The sequence below is a fragment of the Punica granatum genome, chromosome 1, assembly GCF_007655135.1.
Source record: "Punica granatum isolate Tunisia-2019 chromosome 1, ASM765513v2, whole genome shotgun sequence".
Taxonomy (NCBI): domain Eukaryota; kingdom Viridiplantae; phylum Streptophyta; class Magnoliopsida; order Myrtales; family Lythraceae; genus Punica; species Punica granatum.
This window is the reverse complement of record NC_045127.1, coordinates 22120429-22141511: the sequence shown is the minus strand read 5'-3', so window position 1 is coordinate 22141511 and position 21083 is coordinate 22120429. Positions and strand designations below refer to the sequence as shown.

The 21083-nt window shown below is 36.7% G+C and overlaps 2 protein-coding genes and 1 long non-coding RNA gene across 5 annotated transcripts; 2 read left to right on the top strand and 1 right to left on the bottom strand.

The window, feature by feature from the left end:
* The first annotated feature begins 5488 nt into the window (after positions 1-5488).
* Positions 5489-7546, top strand: LOC116187920. 2 transcript variants are annotated; one of them, XR_004152141.1, is made up of 4 exons: positions 5489-5624; positions 6029-6152; positions 6377-6433; positions 7303-7546. It is a non-coding gene; the product is annotated as an uncharacterized LOC116187920 (long non-coding RNA). The 2 variants fall into 2 exon arrangements; XR_004152142.1 differs by having other exon boundaries at positions 6292-6433.
* Positions 7547-10897: 3351 nt separating this feature from the next.
* LOC116187907 (proteasome subunit alpha type-4) lies at positions 10898-14299 on the top strand. Of its 2 annotated transcripts, none has more exons than XM_031516925.1 (2): positions 10898-11135; positions 13355-14299. In XM_031516925.1, the coding sequence occupies exon 2, from the start codon at positions 13360-13362 to the stop codon at positions 14107-14109; it is 750 nt and encodes a 249-aa protein (XP_031372785.1). In that variant the 5' UTR covers positions 10898-11135; positions 13355-13359; the 3' UTR covers positions 14110-14299. The 2 variants fall into 2 exon arrangements, with proteins under 2 accessions (XP_031372785.1, XP_031372793.1); XM_031516933.1 differs by having other exon boundaries at positions 10903-11154.
* A 2317-nt stretch (positions 14300-16616) lies between these two features.
* Positions 16617-20870, bottom strand: LOC116193131 (probable transcriptional regulatory protein At2g25830). The gene is made up of 7 exons (XM_031521901.1): positions 20548-20870; positions 20262-20428; positions 18904-18965; positions 18240-18396; positions 17721-17998; positions 17164-17284; positions 16617-17055 (listed from the first exon to the last, which is right to left on the bottom strand). The coding sequence occupies exons 1-7, from the start codon at positions 20645-20647 to the stop codon at positions 16963-16965; spliced, it is 978 nt and encodes a 325-aa protein (XP_031377761.1). The 5' UTR covers positions 20648-20870; the 3' UTR covers positions 16617-16962.
* Positions 20871-21083: the final 213 nt, after the last annotated feature.

Below are 21083 nucleotides of genomic sequence, written 5' to 3'. Positions count from 1 at the left end.
TAAATGTCATAATCCCAATAAATTTTGTGATAACTAGGTAAGTTATCACAAAAAAAAAAAATTGAAGTTATCACTGGTTAAATAGAAGTTACAATTCTCAACGATAATTTATCACTAAGTGTGATATCTTCGGTTCAATTAGTGATAACTTCAATATATTTTGTGATTACTTCTCTAGTTATCACAAAATTTATTCGGACTATTACATTGAATAATGGCTAAAGGGTAATTTGTGATAATTAATGAGTTATCATAAAATGTACTGATGTTATCATTAATTATACTAAGGCTATCACTTTTAGTGATAAGTTATCGTTGGATGTGATAACCTATTTACAATTAGTGATAATCTTAATATATTTTACGATAACTTAACTACTTATCATAAAAGGTAAAATTAGTTGTCATAATCTCAATATATTTTGTAATAACTAGTTAAGTTATCACAAAATTAACCGAATGTATCACTAATTGAACCAAAATTATCATATTAAATGATAAGTTATAGCTAAAAGTAATAACCTCTTTTTAATTAATGATAACCTTAGTGTATTTTGCGATAACTTGCCTAATTATCACAAAATATATTGATATTATCACAACTTATGATAACTAAAGGATAATTTGTAATAATTTAACAAGTTATCACTAAATATACTAAGATTATCACTAGTAATAATTAATTATCATAAAATATATAGAGATTATCACAAATTCCAATAACTATGTCCAATTAGTTATAACTTGTTCAATATAGGAGTTTTCACAAAATATATTAAATTTATCACAATTTATTATAATTAATGGGTAACCTATGATAACTTGAAAAGTTATTAGTAGTAATAAATTATCTATAAATTTAATAAATCATGTTTTATAATTGTTAAAATACTTTTAATAAATATATTAGATTATTTTAAATTTAATTAGAAGCAAAATAATATTATTTGATTATTTTTAATTAATTAAAATATTAGTATCGATTTTTTGTGAAATTATCTTTTAAAAACATTTTGCAGTTTATATTATTTATATCCTATTTATTCTGTATTATTTACCCTAATATTTCAATACATAAGTTCGTTCAAGTTATAAATACTTATTTATTAAGTAACTTGTAATTATTTTAATGAATAATTATTTGTTATGTATCAATTACATATTTTATATTTTTTTTTGGCCATGTCTATTTTATATTATTTGGCAAAATATAAAAAAAGAAAGGGAATTATTAAAGAAAAAGGCAAATTGTTTGATCGGCGGGAAGAGCAGCGTCTCAGGCGAGCACGCTGGCCTGGCTAATATTAGACTTTCTTATCAAGTTCACCGCTCAATATTGCAGCCTGACTGCTCCATAAGCCAATGCTTCATCGGGGTCGATACTCTTGCAGAGCTCCTTCCCATTGAAGAAGTCCTGCAGCAGCTGCTGCACCTTCGGCATTCCCGCTAATATCCTTCTTGTGCTTTCTCTTGAATTCTTGCACGAAGTGATTCACCAACTTGAGGTCGAAATCCTCACCTCCCAAATGAGTGTCTCCGGGGATAGCCTAGACCTCGAAGATCCCCTCCTCAATGGTTAAAAGGGAGACATCAAAGGTCCTGCCACCAAGGTCGAGGATGAGGACGTTGGTGAGGTTAGAGAGAGAGAGAGAGAGAGAGAGATAGATAAGGGAGGGAGGATCGGGGTTGTCTCGCCAGCGACCTCTCCTTGAGTTCACTGTTCATCGTCTACTTGCTTTTTTTTTTTGATGATTTTCCTTTTTTAATAAGAAATTAAAAAATAAAAATAAAAAGGCAGGCAACCGGTTACACCGGCTGTCTTAATTGACGACTCAGATGAGCCCAAATGAGCTCGCTCATCTGAACGGTGGAAATTCAGTCCCAGACCCGTCCAGGGCCGGGACTGGATAAATTTCCCTACAAAAGTGGTAAGTCCAATGCAATCAATTGTCATGCAGAGTGGTCGGATTTTTGGACTGATGATCAACAGTGGTCCGCTTCGGACATATGTTTTATAGCTTGAGGTCGAAATCCTCACCTCCCAAATGAGTGTCTCCGGGGATAGCCTAGACCTCGAAGATCCCCTCCTCAATGGTTAAAAGGGAGACATCAAAGGTCCTGCCACCAAGGTCGAGGATGAGGACGTTGGTGAGGTTAGAGAGAGAGAGAGAGAGAGAGAGAGAGAGAGAGAGAGAGAGAGAGAGAGATAGATAAGGGAGGGAGGATCGGGGTTGTCTCGCCAGCGACCTCTCCTTGAGTTCACTGTTCATCGTCTACTTGCGCTTTTTTTTTGTTGATTTTCCTTTTTTAATAAGAAATTAAAAAGTAAAAATAAAAAGGCAGGCAACCGGTTACACCGGCTGTCTTAATTGACGACTCAGATGAGCCCAAATGAGCTCGCTCATCTGAACGGTGGAAATTCAGTCCCAGACCCGTCCAGGGCCGGGACTGGATAAATTTCCCTACAAAAGTGGTAAGTCCAATGCAATCAATTGTCATGCAGAGTGGTCGGATTTTTGGACTGATGATCAACAGTGGTCCGCTTCGGACATATGTTTTATAGCTTTGCACGTAAAGGGTGTGAGGGAACAGACAGCTCCATCTCTTTGCGCTTGTAACATGCAAGCAATGGGGATCATGACGTGGTGGTGGTGTAAGAGGTGGAGTAGTATTTCAATTTCAAGCCTAGACGACTAGGGTTGATCTCAAGATGATTGATCAAGATAAATTCCAAGCCTTTGCTCGAACTATTGAACTCGCCATGATCTCCTATTAGGTTGGAGGTTTGTATTGGATTCTTCAAAGAAGTAGGATAATTGCAACTAATCCAAATGGTGAAGATAAATAAACTTTTCGATAATGGTACTTGTTTCAAATGGCAATGGTGACCCGTCGACTGGTGGCGCCATTCACTGCACCTCTTCCCTCTAAATCGCTTTGTCGATCTCCCTATGTCCTCTCACTCTTTCTGTGGCAGCGACAAATTGGACTATTACGAAAGTACGGAAAATTGAGAATGGGGTTTAAGTGTAATAGTTTAAAGCATCGATTTAGCACCAAGAGTTCTCGAATTTAATTCTCACCGGTGGGGTATATATATTTTTTTCTTTAGTGGAACACTTATGTGTTATTTTATTTCAATTTATTTCATATTTTTATATCAGGCCACATGCTTCCTTTATACAAAAAGAGTACTTAAAAATTAGAGGCCCTATCAAAAGAGGGTAGGCTCTGAGTTTGATATTCAGTAGGACTGCTCGTGTTCCTTTATTAGCTATTAGGTTTTCAATTCATTGTGGTAGGCCCACCTCTTCCTTGTAACCCGGAAAAAAAAATTGGAGGCCTCACTATAAATTAGCAGAACTAGGACTTCAATTGAGCTAATTAATATTCATAAAAAAAAATTGGAGCTAATAAAAAAAAAGTAGCTTCTTAATTTTTCTTAATAGTTTTCAAGAGGATTTTACTCTCGATAAATTCAGTCTAAATTTTTTTAATTAAAATAAGGAATTTAATTGCGCTGAAATATAATTTTGACACTTAGTAAATTAAACACAGACATGCTTCATTTAAATAAAATAGATGAAAGTTCTACTCAAATGCTCAGGCTGGAGCAGTTTGAATTAATGAAATTATTGTCGATAAGATTAAATAGTTGTCAACATCAGATATTAACGCCACCTTTAGGAAACATAATAAACAACTAATTGACACCAGAGTGTTGCACGGTAAATGTATATATTGAATATTTAACATATATGATGTACAAATGGATATAAATATAAAATAATAATAATAAAAAGCATATATTTTATCAAGTAGACATAATAAATACTACAAACTATGAAAGAACTAAATATCATGATGGTAAACAAATATGTAACCAAGCCATATGATTATATGCGAAGATCATGTATAGAAAGTCAATAATCCTATAGTATTAACCCAAGGGTTGGCATGCGTACGTGGCTAGAGGACTTGTCCTACGGGTTTGCTGGGAATTTATTGTGGGTTGCAAGAATTAGTTAGGCAAAATCCGAATATGTTATTGCAAAATATACTAGAAATTTATAATTTGCATTGGTGCAATTGAAAATGGGGATTTAGAACGTAGCAAAATTTGTCGTGTATAAAAAGATTATGCAAAAAGAAGAATTTTTGTTTCATATTTATAAGATATTTAATATATTGAACTTGAGAAATGGAAAAAGATGATGCAAAAAGGAGTTCTTTCAAAATATCAAGAAATGTTTTAATTTTCCAAATATATATATATATATATTACATACAAATAATATAGATGAATAATCAAAATACGTCGAATATGATTACAAAAGAAATGTCAAATTCATTGAATCAAAATTGAATGGTCATTTAAACGTGAAGCTAAGGGTTATCAAATGGGTTGATTAAAAAACGTAACGGCATTTTACCAGAAGTTAAGGGTTTTCAATAAAGCTTTAACATTCCGCGCTTTGACTTGTATATATTATATAATGATATATTAATACTATTAATTAATTAGGGAATAATCTGAAAAAAGATTATCTATAATATGAATTTCAATGCTGAAAATCTATTTTCCCCCAATTTTTATATTGTTGTTGTACTTAGAAACTGTCTTACCATAATAATGGATCTTTGTATATTTTATAGTTATAGCTAGGGAAGTTCTTCCTTTTTAAGTTTATTTTTCTAATTTTATTTTTTATATTCTTTATAAGTATTTTTTAAATATTTGTTCTTCTGCCAAAAGTTTTTAATATTTGTTTAATGGGCCATTTTCTTCTTCGTCAGAGGGGTAATTTCGTATTACTATCAATTTACGCTTTCAACCCGATTCATAACTAATTCCATTATAATGAAATAAATGTAGTATAATATCGAAACTATTCACAAATTTTTAATTAAAAATTTAACTAAAAGCACATATACAAACGCTCCGCATAAGACTAGTCCTCATAATTTTCTCCTACCTCTCCCTCTTTCCTCTCTTTATCTCTCATCCTTACCGAAACTAACCGCTGGTAGGAATATATTTGTATATTGATTAAAATGCAAGGCATTTGTTTTAAAGTTTGCCATAATATTTTCCCTAGTTCGTGTAAATTATTAAAATTTATTAAGCAGGAGTCCCACAAAACACTACAAGAAAAAAGAGGTTTAGCCAACAAAATATTAGCGACCAGCCATAAATTGATTACAATTAGTTGCGATTTACCGACCAAATCAATCACAGCTGCAATTTTTAATATCTTTTGCGATCAAACGAATTCTTAGTCGCTAAAAATATGGTGCGACCATGCGCCAACTATATATTGTGACTATTTGTCCAATTAGTCACTAATGAATAATTAGCTTAGCAACCAACTGTTTGGTCGGTAAAGATATAGATCTTTTAGCGACCAATGGTTTGGTCGCGAAAAGTCTTGGCGTATTTTATTTCTTTTGAAGAAACCTTAATTAATATTCTAGAAGCTGAGGATAGCTCCTCTGCTGTTCTCAAACTTTCTCTCCGATCTCCACGACTTCTTGAATCATTGAGCCTCTCAATCAAGGTTATAATTAAGGGTTTCATGTCGGGGTTGAAAAAGGAGGAGGGGGACAGGAGACAACGACAATCGGTATAACCTACTTGTTCTTTTATTTCCAAGTTCATCTTTGGTAGTAGTTTAGTCGTTATTGATGATTATATAGTTGACGAGCATATCTAGATTAAGTTTAGGAATAGTTAGAATTTGCTAAGATGATGTTTGACTAAGATTATTGGTTCAATTTATTGAGATTATTTTGGTTCAATTGATTGTGATTATTGTGGTTTTTATGCCCTGATTTGGCGAGTAAGAGAAGTGTGTAGCTAGTTTCGCATCAAAAGTAATGGCAGTGCCCCAAGCATTAATTATAATTGCATGAATATACCCTATCCTCTAAAGGGATTGGTAACTTTGTTTCTTCTATGAGATCTTTTTTTCTACTACAAATGCTTTAAAATGCTTGGTTCTCATGAATGTTTTATTCCTGGGTTAAGTGGGGGGTTCCATTATTAGATCAGAACGGATGGAGATGAAAGCTAGGTGGTTGCATAACTACAGATGGCGAGATGGAAGAAACAATGGAGAAGAATAACAATCTGGAACCCAATTGAAAGGCAGGTATATGAGATATCATTTTGGATTCAGTCCTTTCAGTACTTTGAGTTCAGCATTTGTAGATAGTCCTTTACTCTTGTCATGGAGGTTGTTCACCACCAGTAATGGTTTACTTAACTTGATTCTTGAACTACTTCTGCAGCGACAAGATCTGGTGTAGGGAAGGTATATGTTTTTTTCAGGGCTTTATCTAATAAACTCTCCTTCAAATACTATTTATTTGCAAGGTAGAGGATCCACTACAAAATGGGACCTCTGACTTCACAAGAGATTAAAAATTTCAGGTAAACTTACAAGCTCTTGCACTGCTCTCTTTTCGTTCGTTCTTGTAACCCAATTTATCCATCTTTACTCGAGTTCCATGAAAACAAAATGCATGCCATTCTTCAATCCTCGTGAAGCCATCTCTCTGTCAAGATTGGTTGAAAGTTCACTTTCCAAGTTGTGCATGGCTTTCTTCTGATGATTCTTTCGTCAATTAATTTTGTTGGTATTAGATTTGCATTTCAACTCAGCTCCTTATAATGACTTGTATTGAATTGTATTGAGTTGGAGATAATATTGGGCAAGAAAGAAACACTTTTATTGAGCTGGAGATAATATTGATTTATATATTTACATGACAATTCATATCATTGGAACATTAATTACATTAAATTCATCTAGGACATCTTGAAGCCTACTATGGCAGTTTTGATAATATGGCATCATGTATCATTTATAAACAATAGAGTCATGAATGCATCAATTGTTCACATGCATATAGGGTTAACGAACATTCATATTGTTCTACTTTTATTTTCCCCAGTCGGCTCTTTCAAGAAAATTGTGGAGTCTTCGAATATCCATTTTAAAGTAAACAAGACAGGCCATGTATATGCTTTCTTATGCTCCATAATATGAGTTCTATGTCAGACTACTAATTTTGTGATCATAGTTGATTTTTTCTTTTGTACATTTCAGTACTGAGGCCCTCTCAATTGAGCCTATATGTTTCATTTATGTTTCTCGGTGCCTAATAACAGTTATTGTATACGGAAGAAAATCCACTTTTGCTGCTCAGATATAAGTTCTACATACTTATTCATGTTTTAACTTATGAAAATTCTTATTGTGTTCATATAATTTTTTGGTTTTTGTTTTTATGTTGCAGATAACAGCAAGGAAATTATTAATGGTATCACCATTCATTGCAGCAAATCGACTTCTTGCTTTATGTATGTGTACTTTCATAGTAGTTTTGGGATATTAGATCATGATATAGAGTAGTCAATTATTAGTGTAGAGAATATTTGTTACCGATAGCAACTCAAGTTTTCTTTTGTGAAGATACATGGAACTACTACAGTGTATTATAACTTCCACTTAGAAATATCGAGATGCTTTTATATTGGAAATTTTATGATGAATCTTTGAGAGCTCAATACAGTTTCTTTGTAAGGTTTTATTTTGCAACAAAAGTCTTGGGTTGGATAATTGGCAACCAAAAATTTAAGTTGACATGCATAGGTACAACAGTTATCTGCAACCAAACAATTGGTCGTCAAATCCTAGAGCTTTTAGCGACTAAAGAATATCAGTTACAAATTACTCTATTTATAGTGAATGTTTAGTAAATATTGTTATAGAATTAGGAACTAAATATTGGTCGTTAGTTTAGTTGCTAATGGTACAAGAATATGAGAATTTGCCAGCAAATGAAAGCATTTGCGACTGGTTGGTTGTGATGTCATGACCAAGATTTTCGTCGCTTAATGTCGTCGATAGTAACCAATAAAATTTGGTCTCTAAAAAGCCAACCTTAAGCGACCAAAACAAAGAATCGTCGCTTATACCCTGGTGCGGCGTTGCAGCGACCAGTTATTTTTGGGTCGCTAAAACTATTGACACCCAAATCTAGCTCAATAGCGACCAAACTGCTTGGTTACTAAAGGACATTTTTCTAGTAGTGAAATTTACTGAATCAGAATAAGATTAAACTAGTTGATCCTCATGCGTAGCGTAACAAATTTTTATCTTTTTCCATAAAATAGATAATCAACAAATTTACCAATTGATATAAATAAAAAAAAATTAAAAGAAGCAGCCACATGAGTAAAATCATGATCACAATAGAAAAAACACGCACTCTAGACATATAAAAGCAAATAATATGCATTTTGTAAGGCATTTATAGATAATTTAGTGGTTGCACCATACAAATAAAGTAAATTACTTTAAAGTCAAAGTAAATTACTTAGATATTTAGTAAACTACTAACAAATAAAGTAAATTGCACTTATTTCAAAGTAAATTATGTAAATTTTAAGGCAAGTTACACAAATTTCAAAGTCATTTACATAATTTTCAAGGAGTTTTACTTAACTTTTTAGTAAAAATATCTACTTTTTACGTAATTTTTTGGTAATTTTCTCGATTGTATGGTGCAAACATTAGGGTTGTAAACGAGTTGAGACAATCGCGAACTATTCGGGCTCGGCTTGATGAAAAATTGAATTTGTCTCGCTCTTATAAAGCTCGAGCCCCACTAACTCTTATAAAGTTCGAGCTCGGCTCGGCTCAAGCTCGCAAGTTAAAAGAGCCGAGACAAGCTCAATGATATTCGGCTCGTGAAACTCCCGGACCTAAACGAGCTTTATATATGTGTGTGTGTGTGTGTGTGTATTATGAGTTATTACGGTAGTCCAATCCAAGCCCATGCCCCATGCAAGCCAAGGCGAGCTCAAGCTCACGAGCCTTACACAAGTCGAGCTCTGCTGGCGCAGCGAGCCTATATGAGCCGAGCCAAACCTTCGATAAATACAACAAGCTGAATCCAAGCTCTAAAAGGTAGGCTCGCGCGAGGTCGGCCTTGAACTCGCGAACTAATAAATGAGCTGAGCTCGAGCCTAGTATATTCAGGCTCGGCTCGGCTCGGCTCATTTACACCTCTAGTAACCATTTTGATTGATTGCACCTTGGAATCCCCCGAATTTAATACATTGAACTTGAAGTATATCACGTATTTCAATAAGTTCCATCCGATTATTAAGGAAACTTTTAATTTTTCAAACTGCAATCTTGAAAACCCCGTAAACGGGGAATAAATCAAGAGAAATATTGTTTCCTATGTTTCAGGATTTCTTATAACCTCATAATCTATTCAAATGGAGAAATGTTATTGAAGAGACATTACGATATCTTTAGGATATCTCATTTTTTGATGTTAAAATAGGTTTTTGTATGGCTTGTAAAATATGCCACAATTGCTATGAAACCTCAACCCCTCGAGGGAGCCAGTTGAGAGAGTCTTGTATCACGGGAATAATGATGGTGGATCTTTCTGGAGTTCTCTCGGGGAAATTTCCCTATAACTCTAGGGTATTAGAGTGAGAAAGTTGGAGAGAATTGAGAGATCGAGTTAGACTATTCTCGATATAGGATTTGTAACGGGGACTAGGACGAGAGGCATCTCTGAGGACTGTAATCTCCGGCTCTGTGCAGTGGACGTTTTCCCTTTCTCGTTGGGAGGGCTTTTACCACGTATATCGGTGTCCGATCTTATTTTCTCTATTATCTCATCTCGTGCTACGTGCATCTCGTTTATCTGTTTTGGACCTATGGACATCTTATGTACTAAAGCGTAGTAGCATAACAGTAACAGTAATAACAAGGCAAAATAGCACTGCATAATACTGATTTTTCTCTATTGTCACCACCTAACACATTTTTAAAATTTAGCATGCCCTACCATAAATGACCATTTATCTCTTAGATCTAACACGCCATTTAAATTCCGTCAAAAAGATTAACGAAGATCCAAGCTATCCGGCACACGTAAGCTCTTATTCATTTGAGCTCCAGATTGTGCACTGTATTGAATCACAGGTTTTAGATCATATGCATTTTACACTAGTTCCCTTGGGTTTCACTTATTCAAAACCGCAAAATCTTAGACAAGATACAAACTAAGCTAACTGAAAATTAAATAGAACAACCCAATAACTAATTATCTTTTTTCTTTCGATAACTAACCGAATAACTAATATCAAAACTGCTAAAACCAACTGAATTGCAAATAAACGAGAAATAAACTGTGAACGATTAAAACTACTTCAAACTTGATAAACTAGGCACGACTAAACCCATAAAAAGTGTCCGAATAACTGCATTTTCATTGAATTATCACACTATACGCACTCATCCTAGTAGTGATTTACATCTCCGCATGAATGCAGGCTAATAGTTTGCTTATGCGGAAACGGATCCGGAAATGGATCCTATGCTAAAAATCTTCGAAAGGGACTTTCCTTTTTCCTTGTGCTGATATTTCGTTTAGTTTCATTTTTATTTTTTGGTTAATTTGGAAAATTTTATCCTAAGCAGAATCGAGATCCATTGCATGGAGAACCCATACAAGTGGGCCTATATTATAAAATTCTATATGGACATCCAGCCCAACACTATTTCTAGGTAATGGGCCTGACGTCCAGTCCAGGCCTACCACCCGTGCAACACAGCCGGGTTACTCTCATCGTAGTTTGAAGTCAGTCTCGACGACGATGCTCCCCGCGAGTTTTAGAAGTGTACCATATCGATCGAGCTCCCCCGATTTTTCTGATTGAATGGAATCGAACCAATATCGGTCCAAAACTCACATACAGAATTTCTTCTGGGCCGACCACAAATTATCTCAGGCCCAGCCCAATTATCTGCCTAAACAGTCCATTGAATTATCAAATAATACCTATTTCACAGAAAGGAAAAAAAAAAGAGCTCTACCTTCCTCTTCAAGTCAAAAAAAAAAAAAAGGAAAAATATTTCTCTCTGAAGCTCCTCTGTGCTGCTCCGCTGTGCTACATCGGCTGCTCTGCTCAATATCCCCGAGCTCTAACTGATCCACTCCTTCCCTCTTCCTCTCTCGAAGATATCTTCTCTGCAGACGCCGCGACCCCCTTCAGCCTCTGCGGTCGCCGAGTCCTCGCCCCAGCGGAAGCGAAAAGAGAGGTGCTCATTTCATATTAGGGTTTGTTCAGTATCTCTTCTTGCCCTAATTTGAGACTATTTGATCCGCCATTGTTGCCTGATTAGTTTCCACTGTGTTTCAGTTTCGTGGGTGGAACTGCTGTTAGTTAGGCAATGTAATCTTCAATCGCAATTTGATGAAATATCTGAATGCTGTTCAAATCTCTCTTTATGGTAGTCATTTGGGACTGCTCTTTGCTGTTATCATGTCAGACAAGCTCATGTTCCTTCCTGAGAATTCATCCTGTTATCTTATTCCGTTGGATAATGGTTTTGAAATGATGATATCGATATTCGTTCCATTCAATTCGATTGAATTTTCATTCGGTAGCTTTGTGGATGGTTCATGGGGGGGGCTTTGCGAATCTTCTCGACTCTATAATTGATTCCTAACTGTGTATTGAATTTTAGCCCTTTTCTTAGTTGGCTTTTGATTGCTGTCGTTGGAGTTCTTGTTCCCCTTTTTGAAAGTATTTCGTGGTGGTTAGTGTTTTCCCTGTCTGTGGTAACGGTACCCTGCCCTCTTCTAACTATTGGCTGACAAATGTTATGACAAACAATTCCAGTTCTCTGAAAAGTTGGTGATTGATTTATCCGAAGGTGCTAGAAGTCTATTGGTTATCGAGAAGTCATTAGTTTTCTTTTTATGATGGTGCATTTTATGGTCTATTCAGTCGTATGTACAATTTGACATATGGCTTTGACTCTGCAAATCTTTATGTTTGACGAGTGAATAGGTGCATTATTTGCTCACGGTGACTTCTCTCCTGGTCCTTTCTTCTTGTGTTTAAACAGTATCTTATCATGTGTTCCTAGCTTAGTTTTTCATTCAGTATCGAACCTAGTTAATGGTGTTACCTCCTGGAATTGGCTGTTCGAACCCTGAGTGCCATAGAATAAACTTTGAAGTGTTATTTCTGTACAATATTTATCTGGTACAAATTTTGCAATCTTGGTAATGAATTGAGGACTTGAAATAGATTCTATTTCCACTTCCATTATAGAGGGTAACACAAACTAGACTTGGAACTGATATTGAAAATTTTATATAAGAACCAGAAGTGGACCTGATACTGAAGATATTATGTATGTAAAGTAGTCTTTTTTCGATATAAATATGTATCGTTCAAACATTTACTAACTCCATTATCCCTTATTTTCTTGTTTTTATTGTTTGGGAAGAAATTATAAGGGAAAAACAACCCTAGTTACCCAATGTCCTTCCATTGTACCCAATTGCATGGCCTTGCTGCACCTTCCATCTCCCTCTCCACCACTGCCCCATCACCTCCTTTCCCTCCGTGGCCTTCTCATCACCCTTCCTCCCCTCCCCTCTGCCCTCATTCCCTCATGGTCTTGGCATTTAATATTATATGTTATTCTATGCAACCGAGTGGAAATTGTTCATTCATGCGTGGAGGCTTTGAAAGTATAGAAGTTATGCAACTGTCTATTTGATCATCTTTTAAAGCCAATCCGATTGAATAAATGATTCCAAAATAAAAATGCACATGGCAAAAACTAAAATGTCAGAACATGTGCTATAATATGGGATTCAGATACGGTTAGGATCTAGCACTTGGGTAGGTTTGAGTCCAAAAGTCAGGGATCGATTCCTTATAGGGTAGGGTTCACGGTATCATGAAAATTACAGGCTAGCCAAATACAGTCACTGCTTCGTAACACTCTGTTATATATGTCATTATAATATAATGTTAAACTCGGTGCTTGAGAATGTAGTTGCAGAAACTTCTTGAGCACGTCGGTGAGATTTTGTTTTGAAGATGCTTTCAATCTATTTCTAATGTTTTATGATAGATAGGGTACCCGAAGGCCACAGTTTTGTTATTTCTTAAATTTGTAGAATAGCCCGGGGTTCATTTTACAGTTACAGGGGACCTGATTGTAGCAATTTATTCTGGTTGTCATTTCACTCTTCCTGGATAAGAAGGTTCTGTTGTTGCCCTTGTCAAGAGAACTGTTTCCTTGGGCTAGATAAATTAATTTAGAAGTTCGCCGTTGCTATGGTTATATCTGTCCAATTGGATTGTTTTGGTCAAGTCACAAGGTTGCTATTTTATGTGGTCGATTGCCTTGGTCCTTTTGGTTGTGAGCCTCTTAATGTGCCTACACTTGCTCTTTCAACTACTAGTGCATTTTCTTTTTTTTAAATCTTTTTCTTGGCTTTTTCTTGCTCGCAGTCAAAATGTCTCGACGATACGATAGCCGCACAACGATCTTCTCCCCAGAAGGTCGGCTCTACCAGGTTGAGTATGCGATGGAGGCCATCGGGAATGCTGGCAGCGCGATTGGCATCCTCGCAAAGGATGGGGTCATCCTTGTCGGGGAGAAGAAGGTCACTTCCAAACTCCTCCAGACCTCAACTTCCACTGAGAAGATGTACAAGATCGATGATCACGTTGCATGTGCTGTGGCCGGTATTATGTCCGATGCTAACATTCTGATCAACACTGCCCGTGTCCAAGCCCAGCGTTACACTTATGCCTATCAGGAGCCGATGCCTGTAGAGCAGCTAGTACAATCCCTCTGCGACACCAAGCAGGGATATACCCAGTTCGGTGGTCTGCGCCCCTTTGGAGTCTCATTCCTATTTGCAGGGTGGGACAAGAACTTTGGCTTCCAGCTCTACATGAGCGACCCAAGCGGGAACTACGGGGGGTGGAAAGCCGCTGCGATTGGCGCGAACAACCAGGCGGCCCAATCAATCCTGAAGCAGGACTACAAGGACGACATCTCAAGGGAGGAGGCCGTGCAGTTAGCGCTCAAGGTGCTCAGCAAGACCATGGACAGCACCAGCCTCACCTCAGACAAGCTCGAGCTGGCAGAGATCTTCCTGACACCTTCTGGGAGCGTGAAGTATCAGGTCTGCTCGCCCGACTCCCTGAACAAGCTGCTGGTGAAGTTTGGAGTGACACAGCCTCCTGCTGAAGCTTGAACGACCCATAGGACTTGGTATTTCATATTTATAAATCTCTATGTTAGGGATGGTACAAACGGCTGCTTCTGGGCATTGCATTGGGAAAATTGTGTTAAGTTGGTGGTACATTTTATGAACCCTTCGACTTGGTAATGTTTGCTTGCTCTCTAGATATTGTCCTTTTTATCGACTTGGTAGTTTATGGCCCCTTTTCGATACTTCTGCTTTAATAGTTTCAAAGGTAGACAACAAGACATCGAGTCATTAGAGTTCTACTTTGAAATTCAAATACGATCCTAACCCGCTAGAGTTGGAGAGTCGTGTTATGGCACTCCACACTGTTTGTCCTTTTCCTGACCCGATATGTAGAGTAGTAGCCCGGTTGAGGACTTAAAAGCATGCATGAAGGATGTGAATAGTTATTTAGAAATTTTTTTTTTAATGGTAAACAAATAGTTCTTAAGAGTTGAAGTGCCAACCCTTCTGGTTCAACTCTTAGTTAAGTTCCATATTCTCTATCATCTTAGCCATGTTCCACATGGTAGCATGCAATGGCTACATCATATATGAGAGATGGACTTGCAGATGATGATGTTGTATATAGGTTCGCACTCGGTTGGAAATGCTATTATAATTTGGGAGTGATTAATATAACCAAGGAGGAAAAAAAGGAGAGAAACTCCTCTGGATTACCCAGCAAAAAAATAAAAATAAAAAAGTTAGTCTAAGCATAGAATCTTATAATATATAAGGAGAACTGAAGGTCAATATCTATAATATACTATATATATACTCTATAATATAACTCTATAGTAAAGGACAATTGAATTATTTATTACATATTAAATATTTTAGTGTAAGTGAATAATCTTATTTTTTACAAAAAAAAAAGTTAATTTGTTTTAGTTTTATTTTCAAGAATGTGCTTCAAATAAAATGATTCGATAATTAAAGAGTATTTTAAATAAATTATTTGGTTTTTATAGTTTTAAGAAAATAAACAAATCTTTTTTCATGTTTCTGTAGATAATTTGGTATGATATGAAAATATGATAATGTCGATCAAAAATCAAAATAATGTATACAATGACATGATAATTGGAAATACGTAGTTGTATTCTTTTCATAATATTCATCACAACAATCATTTTATGAAAGAACTAATCTTATTTTTCTCATAATTTTAATTTTTTTAATTTATTATTAGAGATTTCAAAATATGATTATACAAAAAATCTTTCAAGAGAATTTTTTTAAAAATATTTTAACATAAATTTGAACAATAAACACTATAAAAATCCATGCAGGACATGAGCAATACTTCGTTATAATAAAAGACTAATCAATGCCCACTGCGAGAGAACATGATGAGTAGATATAGGCCTATTGATTTCTTTTTGGTATGAACCTTGATATTCAAAAGTTCAATTGGAATCTGACTAATACAGTCGAACTGAGTCAGTTCACTAAGTGTAAAGCTCTCCTAGCGTAGATTTTATGCATTCACTAGGACTCGAATCCGGGATCTTGTTTAAGCGGAATAAGTGTTGAACCACTTAAATCAACCCACATTGATAGGAGTATTGATTTCTAATATTAATATTTGTCATTGATGCCTTCTTTTCCCAGCATGCAAGGTCATCCAAGACCTATGGAACTTCGGCAACATCCACTATAGAGAGAGAGAGAGAGAGGGAGGGAGGAGGGAGCGGATGGTGGGACTTCCCTTCGGTCCCTTTCTCGCCATGCGAGGTTGCCGAAGGCCCTTAAGGTCTCCGGTGACCTTAATTGTGAGAGACGGGGGCAGGCGGCTGGTGGCCTAATCTCAACTAGGAACCCTCCCTTTTTTTCCTTTCTCAATTTTTTTCCCTGAATTATTTTTATTTTAGTTTAAAATTTATTTACATGTGCCGTTCCCTTATTGGTTTTAACATTCTGCAGCCACTTCGGCCTTCGTGTTAGCCTTCCGTCCGTCACTGTTCTGTTGATAAAGTTGACGGTCGGATCATTTTTGTATAGCCGTATCTAGAATGTTCGATCGACTTGACGGTAAACAAATGTTAAAGATTAAAGCAATAGTCCAAAAACCTTTCACGGGCCAAATTGATACTTTATCCAACGTGAAATGTGATCACAACCGTACTCATATAGTTTGGTTTTTGGATAATTTCTTTTCCTGTAAGGGATTAATTCACCCTTCTTAAATGAAAATATTGCATGAAGACGAAATCAGTGTTTATATTGGCCCCTACTCATATCACATGATAGTTTCGATTTCTGATTTTAGGTATTGGTCCTCGACAAAATAGTGATACATTAAAGTTTCAAGGTACCTTCAGTTGGTCCACATGGTCAGGCTTGTCACTGCTATTCCACCAACCCACGTAGGGGCATTTGCCTATCCCCCAGATTGTTCATCTTACCTGACAAATCGGATAACATTTTGACCAAATGTACGTCCTGCTACGATCTGATATAACCGGATTCTATGATTAGCCTGAACTCTCATGCCAGCTTTGCACTGATGAAATTAATCACACGACATCACTTCATTCAAGATAGAATCGACTGCATTTGATTATTCATCACTTCCTCTTGCAAGAATCCAGCAAATAGAAAAAACTGTAAATCCACCTATTGATCTCCTGAAGCATAGGACACTACCTAGATGTGATGAACCAAATTGATAAGGAAAAGAAAATTTCAGTCAGGACGATCGTCCCCGCTGAGAAACCAATGTGTATGATGAGTTGGAGCTCGACTATCAAGCCTCACCTCTGATGAAAAAAATGTTACACCGGTATGTGCCTCTGTGCCACTGAAGCCTTAGATTTCATTGTCACAGGAAAGATTGGGAGAAGCAAATTTTGATCATTTCTGGTCGGTATAAACAGCATCAACGTCATCGAGTTCGAGCAGGTTGGCCATTAGTTCCTTGTTCAAGTCCATAGCTTCATCATCCACCTCAAAAAACACCAAGCAACAACATATACGGTAAGAACTATATTCGTTCAACCACTTCTACGTTTACATGTCTCAGTTTTGCAGGTTAAAATAGTAAATGAAGTATACCTCAATTGTAGTGATTGGTAATAGCTCCGAACCATTATCAGGCTCAAAATCTATTTCTTCATCCCTTAGCTTTGATAGTATTGTGGAATAGTTCTCCGATGAACTCACAATTTTATAATATCTGATACAAGAACCGACCATTAGTACTCCAGATAAAGAAACTGCTCATATCATCAAAGCCCTCATAATTTATGCATATTGTAGAAGGTTAATAGACGGCAATTCACTAGCTTGACCACAAACTTTAACAGCAACACTAAGCTTCACGATATGTAAATTATATTTAAAAGGATTGAACAAGAAGTTATGATATTGATAAAAGAACAACCATTAATGTACATAATTATGTATAAATGGTTTACACTTACAAGGAGAAATATAAATCCAATCCTACATGCCCTCATTTACATAAAGACATTGGCAAGGAACCAAGGACTTGGTGAAAATCCAAGCATGCCTAGATCAGGCTTATTAGGTGTATATCTGTAAGGAGTCCCTCATCACTTTTCATTCAAAAAAAAAAAAAAAAAGAAGAGGAATCTATAATTGGAATTTACCTGTCAGAGCTCTCTTCCTCCATGTCATCTTCATAAACTGGAGGCTCGATAACATCCTCGGCTCCTGCATCTAGAGCAATATTGAGTAGCTGATCCTTGTCAACATCGGTAACTTTTATATTCACGACACGAACACGTCTAAACTTGAACAAAACAGATCCTGGGTCCGCCATTTTCCCACCATAGTCCTTCACTATCTCTCTCACAGCTGCAACCGATCGGGTTACTTTATCAGTTGAGACTTCGACTACTATGCTAACTCCCCCAAAACCATAAACCTGAAGAAGCGGAGCAAAAGGGTTAGTTGCTCAAGGGTCCAGAAATTTGTCTCTGGTCTCCAACTAAATTTCTGTATCATTTTGAGTGCACCAAACACCATATAACCAATCAGTCTCAGAATATTCTTGCCTAATTCCAATTATATTTGGTAGATCAGTAAGACTCTTTCAGTCTGCTGGTCTGGTTTTAATAACATGTAGTTTTCGCTTAAATGTATCCAGTACTGACAAGTTCACCAACCTCATAAATTTTCTCAATATAAGCTTCTTGTCCCCTTTCAGAAGCCCTCTTGACGTTGCGCTCCAAAATGTCCTTGGGCACATTGAGCTCCTTGGCTTTCTCAAGGACAGCAGCTAAAGCTGTGTTTGACATCGGATTTGGACCACCTTTCTTGACTCTGCAACAATAAATGAAACTAAAGATTTAGAGACTTAATAACAATGAATCTTCATTAAAAGGGAAAAAAAAGGCATGGTTTACATCATGATGTCGAACATAGAAAAACAGTTTTCGGCAATACATGTGATTCATCCTGTAATGGTTTCCAAGCAAGAGAAAAATTTGACATCTCTACCAGACAATGGGCGTGCTTGGCAACATTGGAATTGATTTGACATAAAGTGAGATGATTAGTTGAAATAGAACTTAATTCATGAACACGCACAAAAATCTTATGTTTCCACTAAGTGCTATGAAAGAACTATAGAAGAATGTAGAACCAAGCAAGAGAAAAAATTGACATCTCTACCAGACATCGTGCATACTTGGCAACATTGGAATTGATTCGACACAAATCAAGATGATTAGTCGAAATAGAACTTCATTCATGAACACTAGCAAAAATCTTGTGTCTCCACTGAGTGCTATGAAAGAACTATAGAAGAAAGTAGAATGTCTAACTCACGCGGAAACAACTTCTTTTCCAATTCTGCAATACAATTTGGACTTCTTTGCGTCTTGAGCTGTCTAGGTTTAAGCAAATGAAAGAACCTAGAGGAGTTAGTCCATCATGTTACGATAGTATAAATAAGCCAAGAAAATACAATAATAAGAGAATTAGCAGAAACAACAGTAACACAATCATCATGTTAGATAACATATATAGCAGACAGTGCTATGCCTGTTTATTGTTGCATTTCTGGACAAGTTACTCGATAGGAGCCTAAAAGATTTTAGAATTGATGATAGCCACAACATTATCAAACCAGAGTGCATATTCTAGCCATGATGAATGCAAAACTGTGAATGGGATGGTCATGGCAACAAGCTACCCCCTCGGATCAGAGAGGTGCTGTTAAATTTTGTATTTATTCTCTTATCCTCCTGTAAAGTTTTCTGATTTTGTATCTCTCGACCTCATCATTTGACATTTTTCTTTGCCATATCTTAACCCAAATTCCTAGAGTTCATCACAAATATAAATTTACTATTTTCATCCAAAAAATTAAGCGCATGTTTGCTACATGGGATGTAAAGAGAGGGATGGAAGCACCTTACAAAGGAGTTTCTACTTTAAATGGTGGTAGCCACACAGTCGTTGGCCATATTGTTGAGATGCTATCCTAATTTGTGTGCCTATCTTTTCAAACAACTGCTGTTCAACACATGGAGGGAAGCAACACTTTTTGAATTAATTCAATAATAAAAAGGGTATGAATTAAATCCAATGCAAGAGTATGATAGTACAACAATCTCAAAACAAATTTCAAGTTCAAAGTATTCATCTTCTGCAATCTCTTTCTACCCCAAACAAGAAAGCACAGAAGTTGGAACTTAAGAAAGTTTCCACGCTCGCTTTCTTTATCCCCATTTAACCACAACCCGATCTCAAAAAACAAGGCATAAGTCATGAGGGACCCTGATGTTGGCAGTCCTGACAGTACTACTATGTTCATCTGCTGATCATATTGAAAGTTCAACGGAATATGACCGTTTGCTTCTATATCTCACGAGAGCCTCTATCTACATCCATGCCCCCAACAGGTAGAGCATTGAGAGGGAATGCCGATGCACTTGTCCCATATAAGGAGATCCTCCTGACCCCTTTAATGGGCACATGAAATGGAAGCATCTAAAGCTATCAAATCTCATTGCACAGTGCCACTTTACTCTCTTATCAGCCACATTTTCTAACTTCTATCTTTGCCAAAGCATTCTGATACTCTGTGAACCATCCGTTTTGATAGCCCAACAACAATTATTGGTCATATAAAATGGCCACAGAAGCTCCTTCAATACACTGATAAAATAATAAAAGGGTACCTTTCTTCCAGCAATCTTGCAAGACTTCCTCCCCATACAAACAGGAGTGGAAATCCATATCTTCCTGACCTGTCTGCTGCCGTTCTCTTCTCCGTACAATGGTGCCCACCAAGTGTTCGACGAAATGGCCACTGAAGAAGACAATAGCCTGCTCAAAGAATCGGCACCTGAGAAACAAGTAAGGACCAATGTAATTATGCAGCATATAAAAATCACAACTTGAATCAGGAACAAGAAATCAGAATCACGATACATAAAGAGGGGCAGGGGCGGGAGCGGGACGTACTGTGAGGAGAGAGGGAAGTGGGGCGAAAGGAAGAGACCCCATTGACTGAGAGCCTCCGAACAATTGCTCCGAATGCTCGTATGGTTGGATTTGAACCCATGTGTCTCTCCGTGGCTTCTTCAATAAATAGAATCGATCCCGTCGTTGAACTTTAATTTATTTTTACATTTGAAAAATATTTGTTTCTTGTTGGAACTTCTGCGGAGAACCGGAATTTTCTTGTCTGATGATGTCGGGATTGCGAAGATGATGATGATCTCTCTCTCTCTCTCTCGCTCTCTCTCGTTGTCCGCGCGCCTTTCCGATGCTCGGGCGGAGCTGAAGACATACATTAGTCTGAGGCGCATTAGTGAAGAATTGCCCCAATTTTGGTTTTTATACAAATTTTGCCCCCTGAAGTTTTCCCACATGTCCATTTTTCGCCCTAGACTCCGCAGGATCAAATGACATGGGGGATCCTAGCTGCTTCCATCATTTGAACATGCCAAAATTGGGATATTTCTATCGATAGGAGTGAGATGCATCATCCATCAATT

Bases quoted from the DNA above. Each gene is read 5' to 3' on its own strand.
- LOC116193131 (XM_031521901.1), bottom strand. From the start codon at position 20,647: ATGGGTTCAAATCCAACCATACGAGCATTCGGAGCAATTGTTCGGAGG. The intron at 18,397-18,903 runs GTGAGTTAGACA...TTATTGTTGCAG, and splicing joins GGAAAAGAAGTTGTTTCCGC to AGTCAAGAAAGGTGGTCCAA. The intron at 17,285-17,720 runs GTAAATTCCAAT...TTCTTGTATCAG, and splicing joins GAGGAAGAGAGCTCTGACAG to ATATTATAAAATTGTGAGTT.
- LOC116187907 (XM_031516925.1), top strand. From the start codon at position 13,360: ATGTCTCGACGATACGATAGCCGCACAACGATCTTCTCCCCAGAAGGT.